Raw genomic sequence first — 15,064 nt, 5'->3', positions numbered from 1 at the left:
TCTTGGATGGGGACTTCAAAATGTCTTCCCCATTCTAAAAAAAGTTGCTTTCTTATGGCATTTGTTAGATTAAACTGTTTCATTTCTATTTTTTTTTTTTTTTTAAGAAATAAAGTATTACACATACACCTGAAGCCTTGGTTGTTATTTTTGGGTTCTATTCCTGTATTTTCCTACCTGGAAGTAACTACTATTCTGAATTTGATCTTTCTTATTCTCATTCAAACTTAAAACATTTTTCACATTGTGTGTTTCTATATGTAAAACACTACATATTATTTATTTTTAAACCTCTTGTCTTTCTACAACACCCTTTTTTCAAGTAACATTGTCTTAAAGTTTTAGTCATGTTAGTCTCTATAGCCCAGTGCCTTTAAACTCGCTACTGTTACTTCATACCACTGTGAGAGGATGCTACAGTTTATCCATTATCTTACTAATAGACATGCTACAGTTCGGGTTTTTTTTTGCTGGTGGATGTGTAGACTGTTCCTGGTGTTCTTGTGTTTCACTTTTTTCTCCTTGTTAATTAGCTTTCCGATTTCGCTGCAGAAACAGTGCTCCACTGATCGTTACTGTGTACATCTTTTCTGTGAAGATGTGTATGTCTCCAAGCAGGCGTGTTAGGGTGTATCTCTCTAAGCGGAATTGCTGGGTTGAAGGTCATGCGTATCCTCAACCTTACTAATACTGTCATGTTGCTCTTCAGAGTGGTTATACCAGTTTATACTTTTGCCAATGCTGTGTGAGATTTACTGCTGCTCTGCGTTCTTGCCCACACCTTATGTTATCGGATTTCTTGGTTTTTGTCAACCTTGTGGATGCATTATGATATCCCATTCCAATTTCCATCACTTCTATTTCAAACTGTTTTCACATTCGATCTATTTTATGTTTAATATATTTTGTCTGAAATTACTTGATTTGTTATCTCAAACAATACGTTTATTTAGCACTAGCTTGAGCTTGAAATTGTCCAAGGCCTTGGGAAGGACTCAAGCAATACAAAATTGGTACTAGTTGATAAGAAATAAGAATCTTATAATCTTGTAATCCATCTAGATGAAACTTGGGAAAGTGGCCCAACCTGTCATTTAAAAAGCATTACCTTCTCTTAATGTTGGAACAAATAGTTGACTTAAAGGTTGTCAAGGTTGGGAAGCAATACTGAACAACCCTTTTATTTTTTTTAGTTAGAAATCATCTAATATATGTTTATTTACTTGTATTCAGATCTCTTTTCTCCAACTACCATTTCATGGGAAGAACTTAAGAAATTTGTCTGAAGTTGTTACGCGACTAGCAATAACTGTGTAAAATATGTGGTGTGTCCATAAGATGTCTGAAGGCTAAAAAAGAGTGAGGTGATGACCCTAGAAATTTAAAATCAGAAAGTATAATCTATAGAGTTCTGTTAACATCGGCATATCATATATAAAACCCCTCAGTGGACGGGCATCTCCGAGAGAGTCTCAGCGATGACCTAGCAGTCTCTAGGAGCTGAACGTCACTTGCAGGCTAAAGCAGTACCCACACCTCTCATTGACAGACCAGTAAACGGCTGTGAAAGATACAGATAGGATTTTTATAAAGATTACAGTGAAGGCAAAGAAGGGCTCCTGCCCCTCACCAAACCCAAATCAGAACAAAATATTGAAAAGGCCAAGAAGGCTGTGTCAAAAGGCTCAAGAAGATCTGAATGTCACCCTCCTCTCCTGCGAGCCCCAGTTCCCCGTGACGGCCGGAACGAGCTCTCCCAATGGGAGCAAGCCTGACCACTCTGCCTTTGGCGAGTTCCCCGTGGCCACAGTGGTGTTCTCTGTCTGCCTCGAGACCAAAGAAGCAGTGAGGGAGTCCTGTGACCTTGATGAAGCCAAGGGCAACACGGTGAGCGGGTCTGGTGAAAGGAGGGTGTGCATTTGGTCCCTGACTACGATGCTTCGGGTGTAAATAGAACGGGGATTGTCTAAGCCATGTCCACGTGGCTGCTTCTAAATATAACAGATTTTCCCATCATCAAAAAAAGAGTAAGAAGCAAAAGAAATAGAAGCAATAGGAAGCAAGAGAACAGCTGAGAGGAGACACAGAAAATGCTCCCAAATGAGGCAAATACTGATGAACACTAATGGAGTTTGACCCTGACCTTAAGCCCTAACTAGAAGGGCTGAAATGAAAAGTAAATATCTCTCTTGTTGACTCACTTCAGTTGCCTGGAACAACGCCAAGAACTAAGAAGGAACCAGTTCAGGCTGCTGAACAGCCAAGTAGGATAGCTGTGGTGAAGTCCGGACAGGGAGGGCCCTCCCGCCTGGTGGTCAGAGCAAGCCCGCCGCGGGCCTTCACACAGCACGCGCTTCTCGGACTGCACACACGGGACTCCAGCAGGCTCGGGCCTTGACTTCAGCCCACAGCAAGTCTGGAGAGGACTCGTGAATTCGGAGCATTCCCGCTAAGTTTAAGAACGCTAGAAACATCATGATGTCACAGTTTGAAAACAAGCTAGAAAAAAATGAACTAAAAATTCAAAGCAGAGGGCGCCTGGGTGGCTCAGTGGGTTAAGCCGCTGCCTTCAGGCTCGGGTCATGATCTCAGGGTCCTGGGATCGAGTCCCGCATCGGGCTCTCTGCTCGGCAGGGAGCCTGCTTCCCTCTCTCTCTCTCTCTCTCTTTCTCTCTGCCTGCCTCTCTGCCTACTTGTGATCTCTCTCTGCCAAATAAATAAATAAAATCTTTAAAAAAAAAATTCGAATCAGAACTCAAAATAGTAGCATGGGACTATTTAACATATTTGCAAACCTTTGTTTTCCTGGCTTGCACCTGACATACAACGCGTACGGTAATTGATATTTTTAACAATAACTGTCCATCTCAAAGTATACTTCTTAGCATGGTCTAAATTTTCAGCTCTCCTCTGCCCTCCACTGTCTCCCCCTTCCCGGAGGAGGAGCGAGCCGTGGGAACATGGGCGCTCTCGCTGAGGAAGGTCTGCTCTGGGCTGAGAGATCACAGACATGTATGTGGCTCACCGTCTCTCGCGCTCGCTCTCTCTCTCTCTCTCTCTCTCTGCTTCCCTTGACTCGGGCCGCTGAAGTGGGTGCTCTGACAGTAATTAGCCCCGTCCCTTTCCTGCGTGCGGCCAGCTGGAACATTGTGGTTTCGGGACAGGGTGAGGGGAGTTGTGAAGAGGAGGAGACATCTTAGACCTTTTCCTAAGCCGTGTGCTGCTGTGCGGTTGGCCCCGATTCTCCGCATCTGTGGCATTAAGGACCCAAATCTAGCTGACAGTTGACGTGCTTCTTTGGGAAGAAGGGTGATGGGTGGGTCAGGTTGCTGGCATTCACGGTCCGAGGTCAGTGTGCCCCTTAAAACACGCTGATCGCTTCTTCGAGCAGCAACCACTCTTCTCTTTCCACAACTGCCTGTCATTTTTAGCCTACACACACCCAACCCACACAGACCCATTCATGCTCTTACGGGTTACGGGTTTTTCCTCACTCTTTGTCGGTGATTACTGAAAGAGAGGAAACTAAGGATAGAACAGCATATTGAAGACATTTTTGAGATGGCTGTGTATTATTCTTTTCACTGGAATAAAAAATTACATTCTGTTGAGAACTTTGGCCCTGCCTGTAACTGTTTCCCTGGCTTCATCTCCAGAGGGCAATAGAATGGCCTTCTCTCTACATTTTTGTAGGGACATTTTTGTTAGGTGCCCCAATTTTCAAAAGATAACTTTTTAAAGGATTTTACTTATTTATTTGAGAGAGAGAGCAAGAAAGAGCAGGAGCAGGGAGAAGGGGGAGAGGGAGAAGCAGACTCCCCGCTGAGCAAGGAGCCTGATACGAGGCTCAACCCCTAAGACCCTGAGGTCATGACCTGAGCCGAAGGCAGACACTTAACCAACTGAGCCACCCAGATACCCTCAGAAGATAATTTTAATCCTGTCTCTAGCTCATCTCTGTTCTTGGTAGAACAGAATGGCTAAATTCTAGGTTCCTGTCAGGGACTGCATTCATGAAATCATTAGCACTCAAAACCTAGCTTATGAAGTAAACAAAAACCAGGATCTATGGAATGTCCAAGGATATGCACCTAATCCATTTCGTTGGATTACTGATTCTCAGCCATGGAGCTGCCAGGAGACCTCAGTATGTTTTCATCATGCATTGTAAGATGTGTCTCCACCAGTTTGCTTCCAAGAGTAAACTACCAAATTTTCTAATAACTGCATAAAAATTAATGAGGATAAACTCAAGATTACCCATGTGACAATATGTCTCCACTCGTACAGCTGATGTGTTTGCTTGAGGCAGATGAGAAGGAGGAGGAGCTAGAACTTGAGCCGGCGTGGCCTGTCCATGCTGCACTTCCTGGACCGCCTTCTAGAAGTGGCCGTGCCAGCAGGAAAGTAGGCGGAAGCCCTCTTCCACTGCAGTGAGGAGCTGTAACTGAAGACATATGCTAATGGGAAGAAGTATGAAAAATGATACGGTGCTTCCCCTTCTCTCTCTGCCTGCCTCTCTGCCTAGTTGTGATTTCTCTCTGTCAAATAAATAAAATATTTTAAAAAAAGAAAAAAAGAAAAATGATACGGACATTTAACATTTAAATTGAATAAAATACATAACCACTGACCAGTCTTTTCGCATAAGCCAAGGTTCCCCTCTACACTCCTAGTTTGGGTCTGTTGATTAGCATTCAGCTTTGTTTTTCTTGCACAAATCTCACCCATAAACTCACATTTGCTGCTATTTCCAGTTTTGTTTTGTTTCTTTAATTAATAAAGGGAGAATTTAAAGACACCCAAATATGATCTGAGAGCAGACTGCTAGATTTTATTTTCATCTTTGACATTTAGCTTGCCCACAGTTAAGTGGACAATAATTTCTTTAGTAGCTTTTATCTAGTATTCACAGATTATTCAGTTTGGCTTGTTTGGGTAAACAATAAACTTTAGTTCATTGGTTTATGTAACATTTAGTTGTATTGGACAGACTTTAAGGCAACCCCCAATGATCCCTGCTTCTGGTGTTCACTCCTTTATATAATCCCTTTTCCTTAGATGTGAGCAGGACCTCTGACTTGTTTCTAACCAATAGAATGTAGAAAAGGTGATGGGCTTTCATTCCCATGATTACATTGTGTTATTTAGGCCTGTCTTGCTAGGCAGCCCGCCCTGGAGATTGTCCTTGCTGGCTTGATAAAGTAAATGGCCATGTCGGAGAAGGCTACTTGGCAAGGACATGGAAGCAGTCTCCAAGAGGTCAGGGTGGCCTCCGCTCAAGAGCCAGCAGGAAGCTGGAGTCCTCGGTCCTGTAGCTGCAGCCTGGGTTAGCTTGGACATGGACTCTTCCCCATGGGGCCCTGAGATGAGAGAGCAACACCTTGACGGAAGCCGGAAGACCCAAAGAAGCCCTGCCCAGGAACCACGAGATGATACATGCGTGTTGTTCCAAGTTGCCAGGGTGTGATAATTTCTTATTCAGCAACATAAGACTCATATATGAGTTACATTATCTGTTTGCAGTAACATCTCTAGCTGACAGATATGTTTGGGGCCTAGATAACCTTTGGTAAGCATGCTGTTCAGCTTCGGGAGCTCGAGGGTGCAGGGAGCCCCGCGGACTGTGAGCACGGAGGGCGCTCGAGTGTTGCACAGGGTTTGCCGTGGGCGTGCAGAGTAACGGTTGACAAAGCAGAACGCACTTACCAGCTTCTGTCCTGCAGTGCTCGTGAGTTGTGATTTTATAGTCAAATACAACAACCTCACAGAGAAAGTCTTCATAAGAAAGCAAGACCAAATAAAGCAAAGAGAGGTCATTTACTTATGTGTAAGCGTAGGAGAGCCAGATTGGTATCAGGGACTTTTCTACTAGAAATGCACAATAACTATGACACTGATGAATGCAAATGACAGTTACAGTAGTGCTGCTCCTATTAATAACAGGTCTCGCCACTTTAAAATCTGTAGAGTATAGCAAAACCGAAATAGGGACGATTTGTGTTTATTCTGTATAATACATTCTTCTGGTGTGGGGTTCAGAGGGGAAAAACCAGTATTAAAAAAAAAATCTTCAATATCTAAAAATATATTTATACCTTAGTTACAAATAACCCTTTTTCCTTACAAAATGATTTTTTTAATGTGTAGGTGGTTGATTTTATTACTCAGTGCTTGTAAAATGACTTCATGAAAGCCATGAGAAAAGCAAGAGACTGGCATAGTATTTGCCTTGTTTTTCTGGGGGGGAGGGAACTCTTTGGTTACAGTAAAACCCAGGATCATCAAATTTGTGAGTTGTGATTTTATAGTTACATGTGAATTGTATAAAAAGGTTGAAAGCAGAAGTCTAAGTTCTCTGAAGATCTAACCCACCTGTTGCCTCTGCTGTCAGCCGAGGGAGTCCCTGAGCAAAGATCGTCTGATGCTCGGCTCCCTTACTTCCTCTTTCTCTGGAGGTGCCGGTCTTACTTGGAGGACGGTTCATCCAATAAGCAGAGGAAGCCTAGATGGCAAAAACCCTGAGTGTGTTCAGAGGGGACTGTGCCCCCAGAACACGGGAGATGCCGCGGAGCCCCACCCTGGTGTCAGCCTCCAGAGTCCTGGCAAGGCAGGATAGTTACTTGGATTCCAAGACCCCCTGGGCACCCTACCCTCTGCTGACCTGAGGCCACCCCACTCAGACCAAGGCCTTTTACCTCCCTGAAACCCACAAGGGAAAAGTGAGGGGATGTGACTTCTGGCTTCTGCTAGGGCCTCCAGGGCTACTGGTGTGGACGACCCGTTCTCTGATGTTACGGAGTGGAATCGACAAGGTATTTGATGGACAACCCATGTTTGCTACTGTGCACAGGCTTCTGGTATTGTCGGCGATTGGAACGGGCTCAAAAACTGGCTTGAGGGTGGGCTCAGTTGGTTGGACAGCTGCCTTTGGCTCAGGTCATGATCCCGGAGTTCCAGGATCGAGTCCCGCATAAGACTCCCAGCTCCATGGGGAGTCTGCTTCTCCCTCTGACCTCCTTCCTTCTCATGTTCTCTCTCTCTCTTAAAAAAAAAAAAAAAATGGCTTGAAAAGACTTAGGAAAGCAAACAACCGATTAAAAACTGGTCAAATGATCTGAACGGACATCTCATCAAAGATGAGTTCTAGCCCGTCAAGTACAGAATGGGGGTGGAGGGCAGATTAGGTGGAGGGTGTATACACACCACGATCAAAAAACGAAGTTTCTGGATATTTAGGGAAACATGTCAAGAATATTCATTATAACACGGATTGCAATAGTAAAAATATATAAATAGTAATATATAAATAAGTTAATATCCTCAACAGAGCAGTGTATAAACTGGTTTCTTCTTATAATGGAACACAGCAATTCCCGTAAATGAACCAGATCTATACACAACAGAGATGGAACAAAGAAACATTATGTTGGAGAAAAAATAAGTTTAGAGAAATAATTTCAATATGACTCCATTTACATAAGGTTTGAAACACAAAAAAGTAATATTGCCATTTATATAAGTAATATTGCTATTTATATATATACATATAGGAAATTATAAAAGTATGTAGCTTGTTATATACCAGCCTTAGGGCTGTGGTTATATCTAGAGTGGGAAGGAAGAAAAAGAGGTGGGGATGAGTTTCTAGCTATGACTATAATGATTAATGTCTTAACAATATTTTATTAAATAAAGTTATTAATTAAATATTCATGGGCACCTGGGTGGCTCAGTCAGTTGGTCATCTGACTCAGTATTGGCTCAGGTCATGATCTCAGGGTTGTGAGACTGAGCCCCGCACCAGGCTCTGAGCTCAGTGTGGAGTCTGCCTGAAATCTCTCCCCCTTCTTCTCCCTCTCCCTCTGCTTGCGTGTGTGCTCTCTCTTTCTCTCTCTCTCTATATATATAATAAATAAAATCTTAAACATAAAAAAATTGTAAATTTAAAATATATAATTTTATTAAAAATAATAAAATATTATGAAAATATGGCAGAATATTAGCATAAGTTGTTTATTTAATCTTGGTGGTAGAGAGGTAGGTTCTATATTTATTTCTGTCCTTTTTTTTTTTTTTAAGATTTTATTTATTTATTTGTCAGAGAGAGAGAAAGAACAAGCACATGCAGACAGAGTGGCAGGCAGAGACAGAGAGAGAAGCAGTCTCCCTGCCAAGCAAGGAGTCGGATGTGGGACTCGATCCCAGAACGCTGGGATCATGACCTGGGCCAAAGGCAGCCGCCTAACCAACTGAGCCACACAGGCGTCCCTGTCCTTTTTTTTTAATTTAATTTTTTTTTCAGTGTTCCAAAGTTCACTGTTTATGTACCACACCCAGTGCTCCATGCAGTACATGCCCTCCTTAATACCCACCGCTGGGTTCACCCAACACCCCCCCCAAACCCTCAGTTTGTTTCTCAGAGTCCACAGTCTCTCATGCTTCGTCTCCTCCTCTGATTTCCCCCAACTCACTTCTCCTCTCCATCTATCAATGTCCTTCATGTTTTTCTGTACTTTTTAGCAAATTTGAAATACTTCATAATTCAAAAAGTGAATGAAGAACATTCATTCCAGGAAGAGGGGGAACAGCTTGTGCAAGGCCCTGAGTAGAGAGGGACCTTAACAAGTTCACCTGAGAAGGATGCTGGTTGGCTTGAGTGAAATCCGTCTAGGAGACATCCATCTAGTTGTTATCTAGAGTGTCATGAGATAAGCATGGTAAGGTAAGCAAGATCTTGATTTTCAAGGCCTGGTAGCCCATGTGGAAGGTTATGGGTTTTGTGCTAATGGCACTGGGAAACCGCCAGTGGATCTGAAATAGTGTAGTGTTGTGTGGATAATGAACTGGAGGATGGGAGTATAGAAAAGGGATTGCAGAATGGATGTTTACAGAGACCTGTGGAATCCAGTGTTGCTTGTGTGGATGGATAGAGGTGACTGTGGTGAGATGAATTTTGGAGGTCAAGTCAACAGGTCTTGATGATTTATATGAATGAACATGAATACATTTGCTTTCATTTTCTGTTTATTGATGTACAGTTTTTAATTGTTAAAGTTACATGATCATAGATTTCATTACAATTTATTTATAAATATGTATGTATGTGCACACACACATACAGAGAGAGACTTACGTACTGCCTGCATTTCGGTATGCCAATTATCAAGGATCGCTGGGACGAGATTTCTGCGGTAGATACGCCTTAAGTAGGTTTTTCCACTGGCGTTAAAGCTTTTGAGGCATATCGGGGTGCCTGGGTGGCTCAGTGGGTTAAGCCTCTGCCTTCAGCTCAGGTCATGATCTCAGGGTCCTGGGATCGAGCCCCGCATGGGGCTCTGTGCTCAGCAGGGAGCTGCTTCCTCCTGTCTCTCTGCCTGCCTCTCTTCCTACTTGTGCTCTCTCTCTCTCTCTCAAATAAATAAATAAAATCTTTAAAAAAAAATAATATTTAAAAAAAAAAAGCTTTTGAGGCATATCAACACATTGTATTTCTGTTTTTAACTTGTGTTAATATATACATAAGATTTATTGTTTTAACCATTTTTAAAAGTAAGTACAGTGGTATCAAGTACATTTACATTATTGTGCAGTCATCACTACCATCCAACTCCAGAACTTTCTTCTTCTTCCCTAACCGAAAGCTCTGTGCCCATTAAACAATAAACCTTTATTCCTCTGTCACTCCAGGCTCTGGCTACCTTCTATGTCTATTAGTTTGACTAACTTATCTAGGTACCTGATATGCACGAGGAATCACATGGTTTTCTCCTTCCGTGACTGGTTGATTACATTTAATATGATGTTCTCAAGGTTTTCTCATGTTATAGTGTATGTCAGAATTTCTTTCATTTTTAAAAGTGAATATTATTCCATTGTATGGATATACCACAATTTCTTCATTCATTCCTCAGTGGACACTTGGGTGCTTCTACCGTTTAGCTGTTGTGAATAATACCATTGTATTATTGTTAACATGGGTATACAATACCTGTTTGAGTCTCTGCTTTCAGTCTTTTAGATACATACACTTTAACCACATCCTTGCCAAGATTTGTTATTTACTGTTTTTTGTTGTTTATTTTTTTAAATTTAGTAGTGGCCGTCCTGAGTCTGAGGTGTTATCTCACTGTGATTTTGATTTACATTTACCTCGTGATTAATCATGTTGAGCATCTTTTCATGTTCTTCCTGGCCATTTGTCTATCTTCCTTGGAGAAATGTCACCTCTGAAAGCATCAACTTTACATTTATTCTGATAAAAACATGTGTCATAATAAAGACTTTTTGGAATATCATCACTTATTCTATTTTATTGCCGTGGGCGCTTGATTTTGAACTTAACATGTTCTCAAAGACAGCATAGAGGGGGAATAATGCCAGGTCAGACTTTTAAAAAATGAGCCCTATATTATACAATAAACGGAATGGAACTTTTAACATTTGTGTTTCAAAAAGTGACTGATTTTCAGTACACTTTGGTTTTATATAAAGTGGTAAATATAGGGGCACCTGGGTGGCTCAGTGGGTTAACCCTCTGCCTTTGGCTCAGGTCATGATCTCAGGGTCCCGGGATCGAACCCCACATCCTGCTCTCTGCTCAGTGGGGAGCCTGCTTCTCCCTCTCCCTTTGCCTGCCTCTCTGCCTACTTGTGATCTCTCTGTCAAATAAGTAAATAAAATCTTTTTTTAAAAAGTGGTAAATATATTTTTTTTCCATTTTATTTATTTTTTCAGCGTAACAGTATTCATTCTTTTTGCACAACACCCAGTGCTCCATGCAAAACGTGCCCTCCCCATTACCCACCACCTGTTCCCCCAACCTCCCACCCCTGACCCTTCAAAACCCTCAGGTTGTTTTTCAGAGTCCATAGTCTCTTATGGTTCGCCTCCCCTCCCCAAAAAGTGGTAAATATATTTTTATTGTCCTTTACTTCTATTATGGACGTTTCCCTAAAAATGCTACTGAAATAGTTTTGTTTCCTTTTCAAATTTTATTTAATGTAGGTTTATATCATTTAATCTTTCATAAAGTGTCTGATCAGCCAGTAGAGATGACTAAAGAATCAGGACTCCCCTCCCTGCCCCCAAGGAATATTGGTTTTGGATAAAAATTATGTGGAGGATCGTTTAGTTTCATTTCTATAGTGTTTTTCTTTTGTTCGCAGTAATGAAGAGTAGTCAAATAAAAATGTTGAGTTTTATGGTATATGGTGTATTCACACATACATGTACATGGAACCATCTGAATTCATCTTGTTAAAATTGTCCTGGAAATCAAGTGTCAGCAAAGTTAGAGTTGAGCATGAGGAACAAATCTCTTGTTTCTTTCTTAGCTCATGACCAGGATCTTCTAATGTCTTGTAAGAAGATGAATTTCTTCAAGTGAATAATTTTAACAGAAATATGTCTACCTGTTTTCTTTAACAGTTGTTTCGAGAAGTACGAATAATGAAGATATTGAATCATCCTAATATAGGTAAGAAACTTACATACACAATTAAAGATGAAGTATATTCTTTAATTTGAAGCTATTTGAAAAGATAGAATTTTAAGAATGTTCTTTATAAAAAGAGTGATAACCTGAGAAAGTGATATTTTTGGTACAAATAGATTATAAAGAAGTTAATTGAAGGCTACAGATGGCTATTTTCTACTGCCTTGCTGTCTTATGCTCTCCGCTAAAATAATACATGTGACTTGGGGTTAGTGCATATGAATATTTTTTGTATCTCCTTACAAAATTGTTCTAAACAGCGATTGGATGCCATTGAAGTATTTATAAGAAATGAATTCCAGATAATTTTGATAAAATACTTTTGGATTTGACCGTATTTTATAGGCAAAATCACTAATTTGAATTTTTAAGAAAATAGAATTTATTTCAGTTTTAGTTTACTTATTCCCACAAGTTCTTATTTTCCCCTACATTTACAAATAAATATATTGAGTACATAGGAAGTCATTGGATTGTAAGAAGTAAAAAGTAATTTTTCTTTTAATCTGCTCATTTTCTTAACACTTTTTTCTTTTACACTTAAAAGTCTTATGTTCATTAGAGTTGTTAATGTGATTATTTGTGATGTATAATTTCAACTATAAGTCTGATAACTTGGTAGCTGTTTAACCAGAAACTTTTGTAACACCACATAATTATAGACTTTGTTTCTCTACCAAAGAGTGTTTACCATTTTATGATAAGCTCATTATAATACAGTCTCCTTATAGGCTTTAGTTAAAATTTTGTTATTCTGATTTTAAGCTTTTCCTTTTTATTATATTATTCTCATTAGAAAAAGTAATGATTTTTTTTAACCCCCAAAACTTAACTCTTTTGACGCAGCAGTTGGTTCCAAATCACTTTGTGGTAAGTAGTTTTCCTCCATAGTAGTAATAACCCTTGAGAGAATTTTTCAGTTTTGAATTATAATTAATGATTTTTAGTAAATACTCAAATTTTCCCTTGACTTAGGGAAAATTTATTCTTAAAGCAGATCCAATATGTGCTAATAATTACAAGTTATATCTCTAATTTCTTTTTTCAGTAAAATTGTTTGAAGTTATTGAAACAGAGAAGACCCTCTATTTAGTCATGGAGTACGCGAGTGGGGGTAAGGATGAGAGGGATGGAAAAGTTATCTTTGATGAGGCATACAGAATTATCAGCACCTGAAGGTTCATTGTAACACTTACATCTTCACTGTTGTTAGTGAATGTATAGTTTTATTAAAATACCTTTAAGTGATAAATCTTAAGTAAAATTCAGTGTTTACTCTCAAGACCCACTGATCCTACATTTAAAAGTCAGATTTTGGCTCAGTTAAAAATTGCCTAGGGACATTTTTCTAAACTTTAAATTTGCATTGTTATCAATGAATGTTTTGATTCTCTTGTCTAAATATTATATTATTGTGATTAGAAGCACTTGGCTGTAAGGAAATCACTAATTCAGAATGTATTTAATAAAGTTTATAGTAAAAGCATGTTCTAGGGCAGATGTTTATTTCATTGATTGTTCATATATGACAGATTCTCAGTATACATGCATTTTCAAGATAATCCATAAAATGTTTCAATTTAAACAAGTATTGATTTATACATGTTATAAGTTAGAAGACTGAGTGACAGAAATAAGATATGTTTGCAGAATATAATATATATTTTGACTATATAGTGTCAAAAGTAAGAGTGATTTTTAAACATTGATATATAATAGAAAATTATTTTCATCTTCTGAACTTTCCTTCAAATGAGAAGTATGTCTGCTCAAAATCACTGTTGTGTTAAGCATAAGACTTTCTTAGAAACACGTTTAAAATTTTTTGGAGATAAATCATTTAATAACTAAAAAAAGAATGTTTAAAGGCTTTAAGCAGTTGAAGAATTAAGAAGTTAAGCAAATAAAAAAGAGGGAGGGCAGCTGAAATTAATTAAACCACTTTGACTAATTTACTTTTTTGCTAATCAATAGAAAAACTTAGGGTCGAATTTAGTGTTGAGTCCTTTTTAGCTAATAAAGGTGTATAGATTTTTATGGTAATTCAGATTTTATGTAAGTTGGATAAAGAGAATTTATTCTAGTCTTTTGTATCCAAAGTGTGTATTTTTATACTGTTTCTTAGATTTCTAAAAATGTTTACTACAAATATTACATATATTTTAATAGCTTTTTCTGTTTTTAATGCAGATTGAAAGTTTTAGTAGGGTTTTGCAAAGCCTTTTCTCAACCTAAAAGTATTTTGATGTAGGTTTTTTTACTTAACCTGAAAACCTATGTCATTAAGGTTTATTATTACAGGATTTTTAAAATATATTAATACAGCCATGTGAATTTGCATAAAATGTAGTTCTATAATAAAATCAGTGAACCTACAGAGATACCACATAATGAACTGTTTCTTTTTTTTCTATCCTTTAGTTAGATTTATATAACAGTTTGTCAGCGTGGGAACCCGGGGTGATATTTTTAGTTCAGTTGGACTCTTTTTTTCCCTTTTACTGATCTGAAGTCTAGAGAAAGGGACTAGACTTTGCTTTGATAGGAGAAATTACTTACCGCTAAAAATCGGTGGACGCTTCTGATTTTATGAAGGTCCACCACAAGGCTGTGTTAATATTAACATGTATGCTGTTTAACAATAGATGGTAAGTACAGTCAACTCTCTATTGGTGCTAATGAAGGGGAGCAATGGCTGGGGTACCAGAGAGCACATGGGGTCATCACTGCTCTCCTTCAGTAGCAGAGTTAGGAGGGGCCTGGGGTGCAGTCTGCAGAGGCATATGCTGGAATTCAGCCCAAACCAAGTGCTTTCTCATTCCATTCTAACTCTTAGTGATGAGTTTTCTTTGAGTCTGGCCCATCAGTGACCCTTTCACAAAACCATCAAGGCTCTGCGGTGACGAATCTAGAATGATTCCCTTACCTTTTTAATCTATAAATGGCAAGGTAACTTTTATAATCAACATTTAGTATTTTTCCTCTGAAATTTCTAGACATTTTAGGATTGACTCTAACATGAATAAAGAGTCGAGTCAAACAGCTGCCTCTTTGTCAGGAGTATTTAGTTCATTTGATTTGGGCTCACTAACAGAGCAAGAGATCTTTGGTGATTAGGTAGGCAGGGAACTCATTTATGATTCTGAACCATATTTAATCCAAAAGAGCCTATTAAAAGTAGGTGTCGGGGCTGCTCTGGAATGGTGTGTTGATTCCTTCTTTCATTCATGCAAACAATGTTTATTAAATGTTTCTGTGCACCAGATATTACTCTAGTGCTGGGAAACACATGGGTGAGCAAAGACAGAGTCCCACCCTCGAGAAGATTACATTCTTTGGGGGAAGCAAATCACAAGCAAACAGTATATACAATAAGTGAAGGACTAAGTCTCGTAAACACCTGGGGTACGGACGTTCTGGGCAGGACTCAAGAGCCGTACATATTTTTGAACTCTTGCATACATCTTTCCCAGCCTAAACTCACATATCTAGAATTAACTACTGTGATGGGTCAACCAGAGCATCCATTCATTTCTGTTTTCATCATCCCATTCAGTCATTTAAGTA

General features: G+C 39.3%; 1 protein-coding gene across 3 annotated transcripts in view; it reads left to right on the top strand.

Annotated features, from left to right (window-relative positions):
- Positions 1-15,064, top strand: part of MARK1 (microtubule affinity regulating kinase 1) — a 115,669-nt gene that overhangs the window by 53,442 nt on the left and 47,163 nt on the right. For all 3 annotated transcript variants that reach the window (XM_045982878.1, XM_045982877.1, XM_045982876.1), the window contains exons 4-5: positions 11,431-11,479; positions 12,546-12,611. In XM_045982878.1, coding sequence (XP_045838834.1) covers positions 11,431-11,479; positions 12,546-12,611 — 115 coding nt within the window. The remainder of the gene's footprint in view (positions 1-11,430; positions 11,480-12,545; positions 12,612-15,064) is intronic.

The sequence above is a fragment of the Meles meles genome, chromosome 17 (genome assembly GCF_922984935.1).
Source record: "Meles meles chromosome 17, mMelMel3.1 paternal haplotype, whole genome shotgun sequence".
In the NCBI taxonomy this organism is placed as follows: domain Eukaryota; kingdom Metazoa; phylum Chordata; class Mammalia; order Carnivora; family Mustelidae; genus Meles; species Meles meles.
The sequence above is the reverse complement of the archived record's forward strand: the minus strand, read 5'-3'. Positions and strand labels throughout refer to the sequence as shown.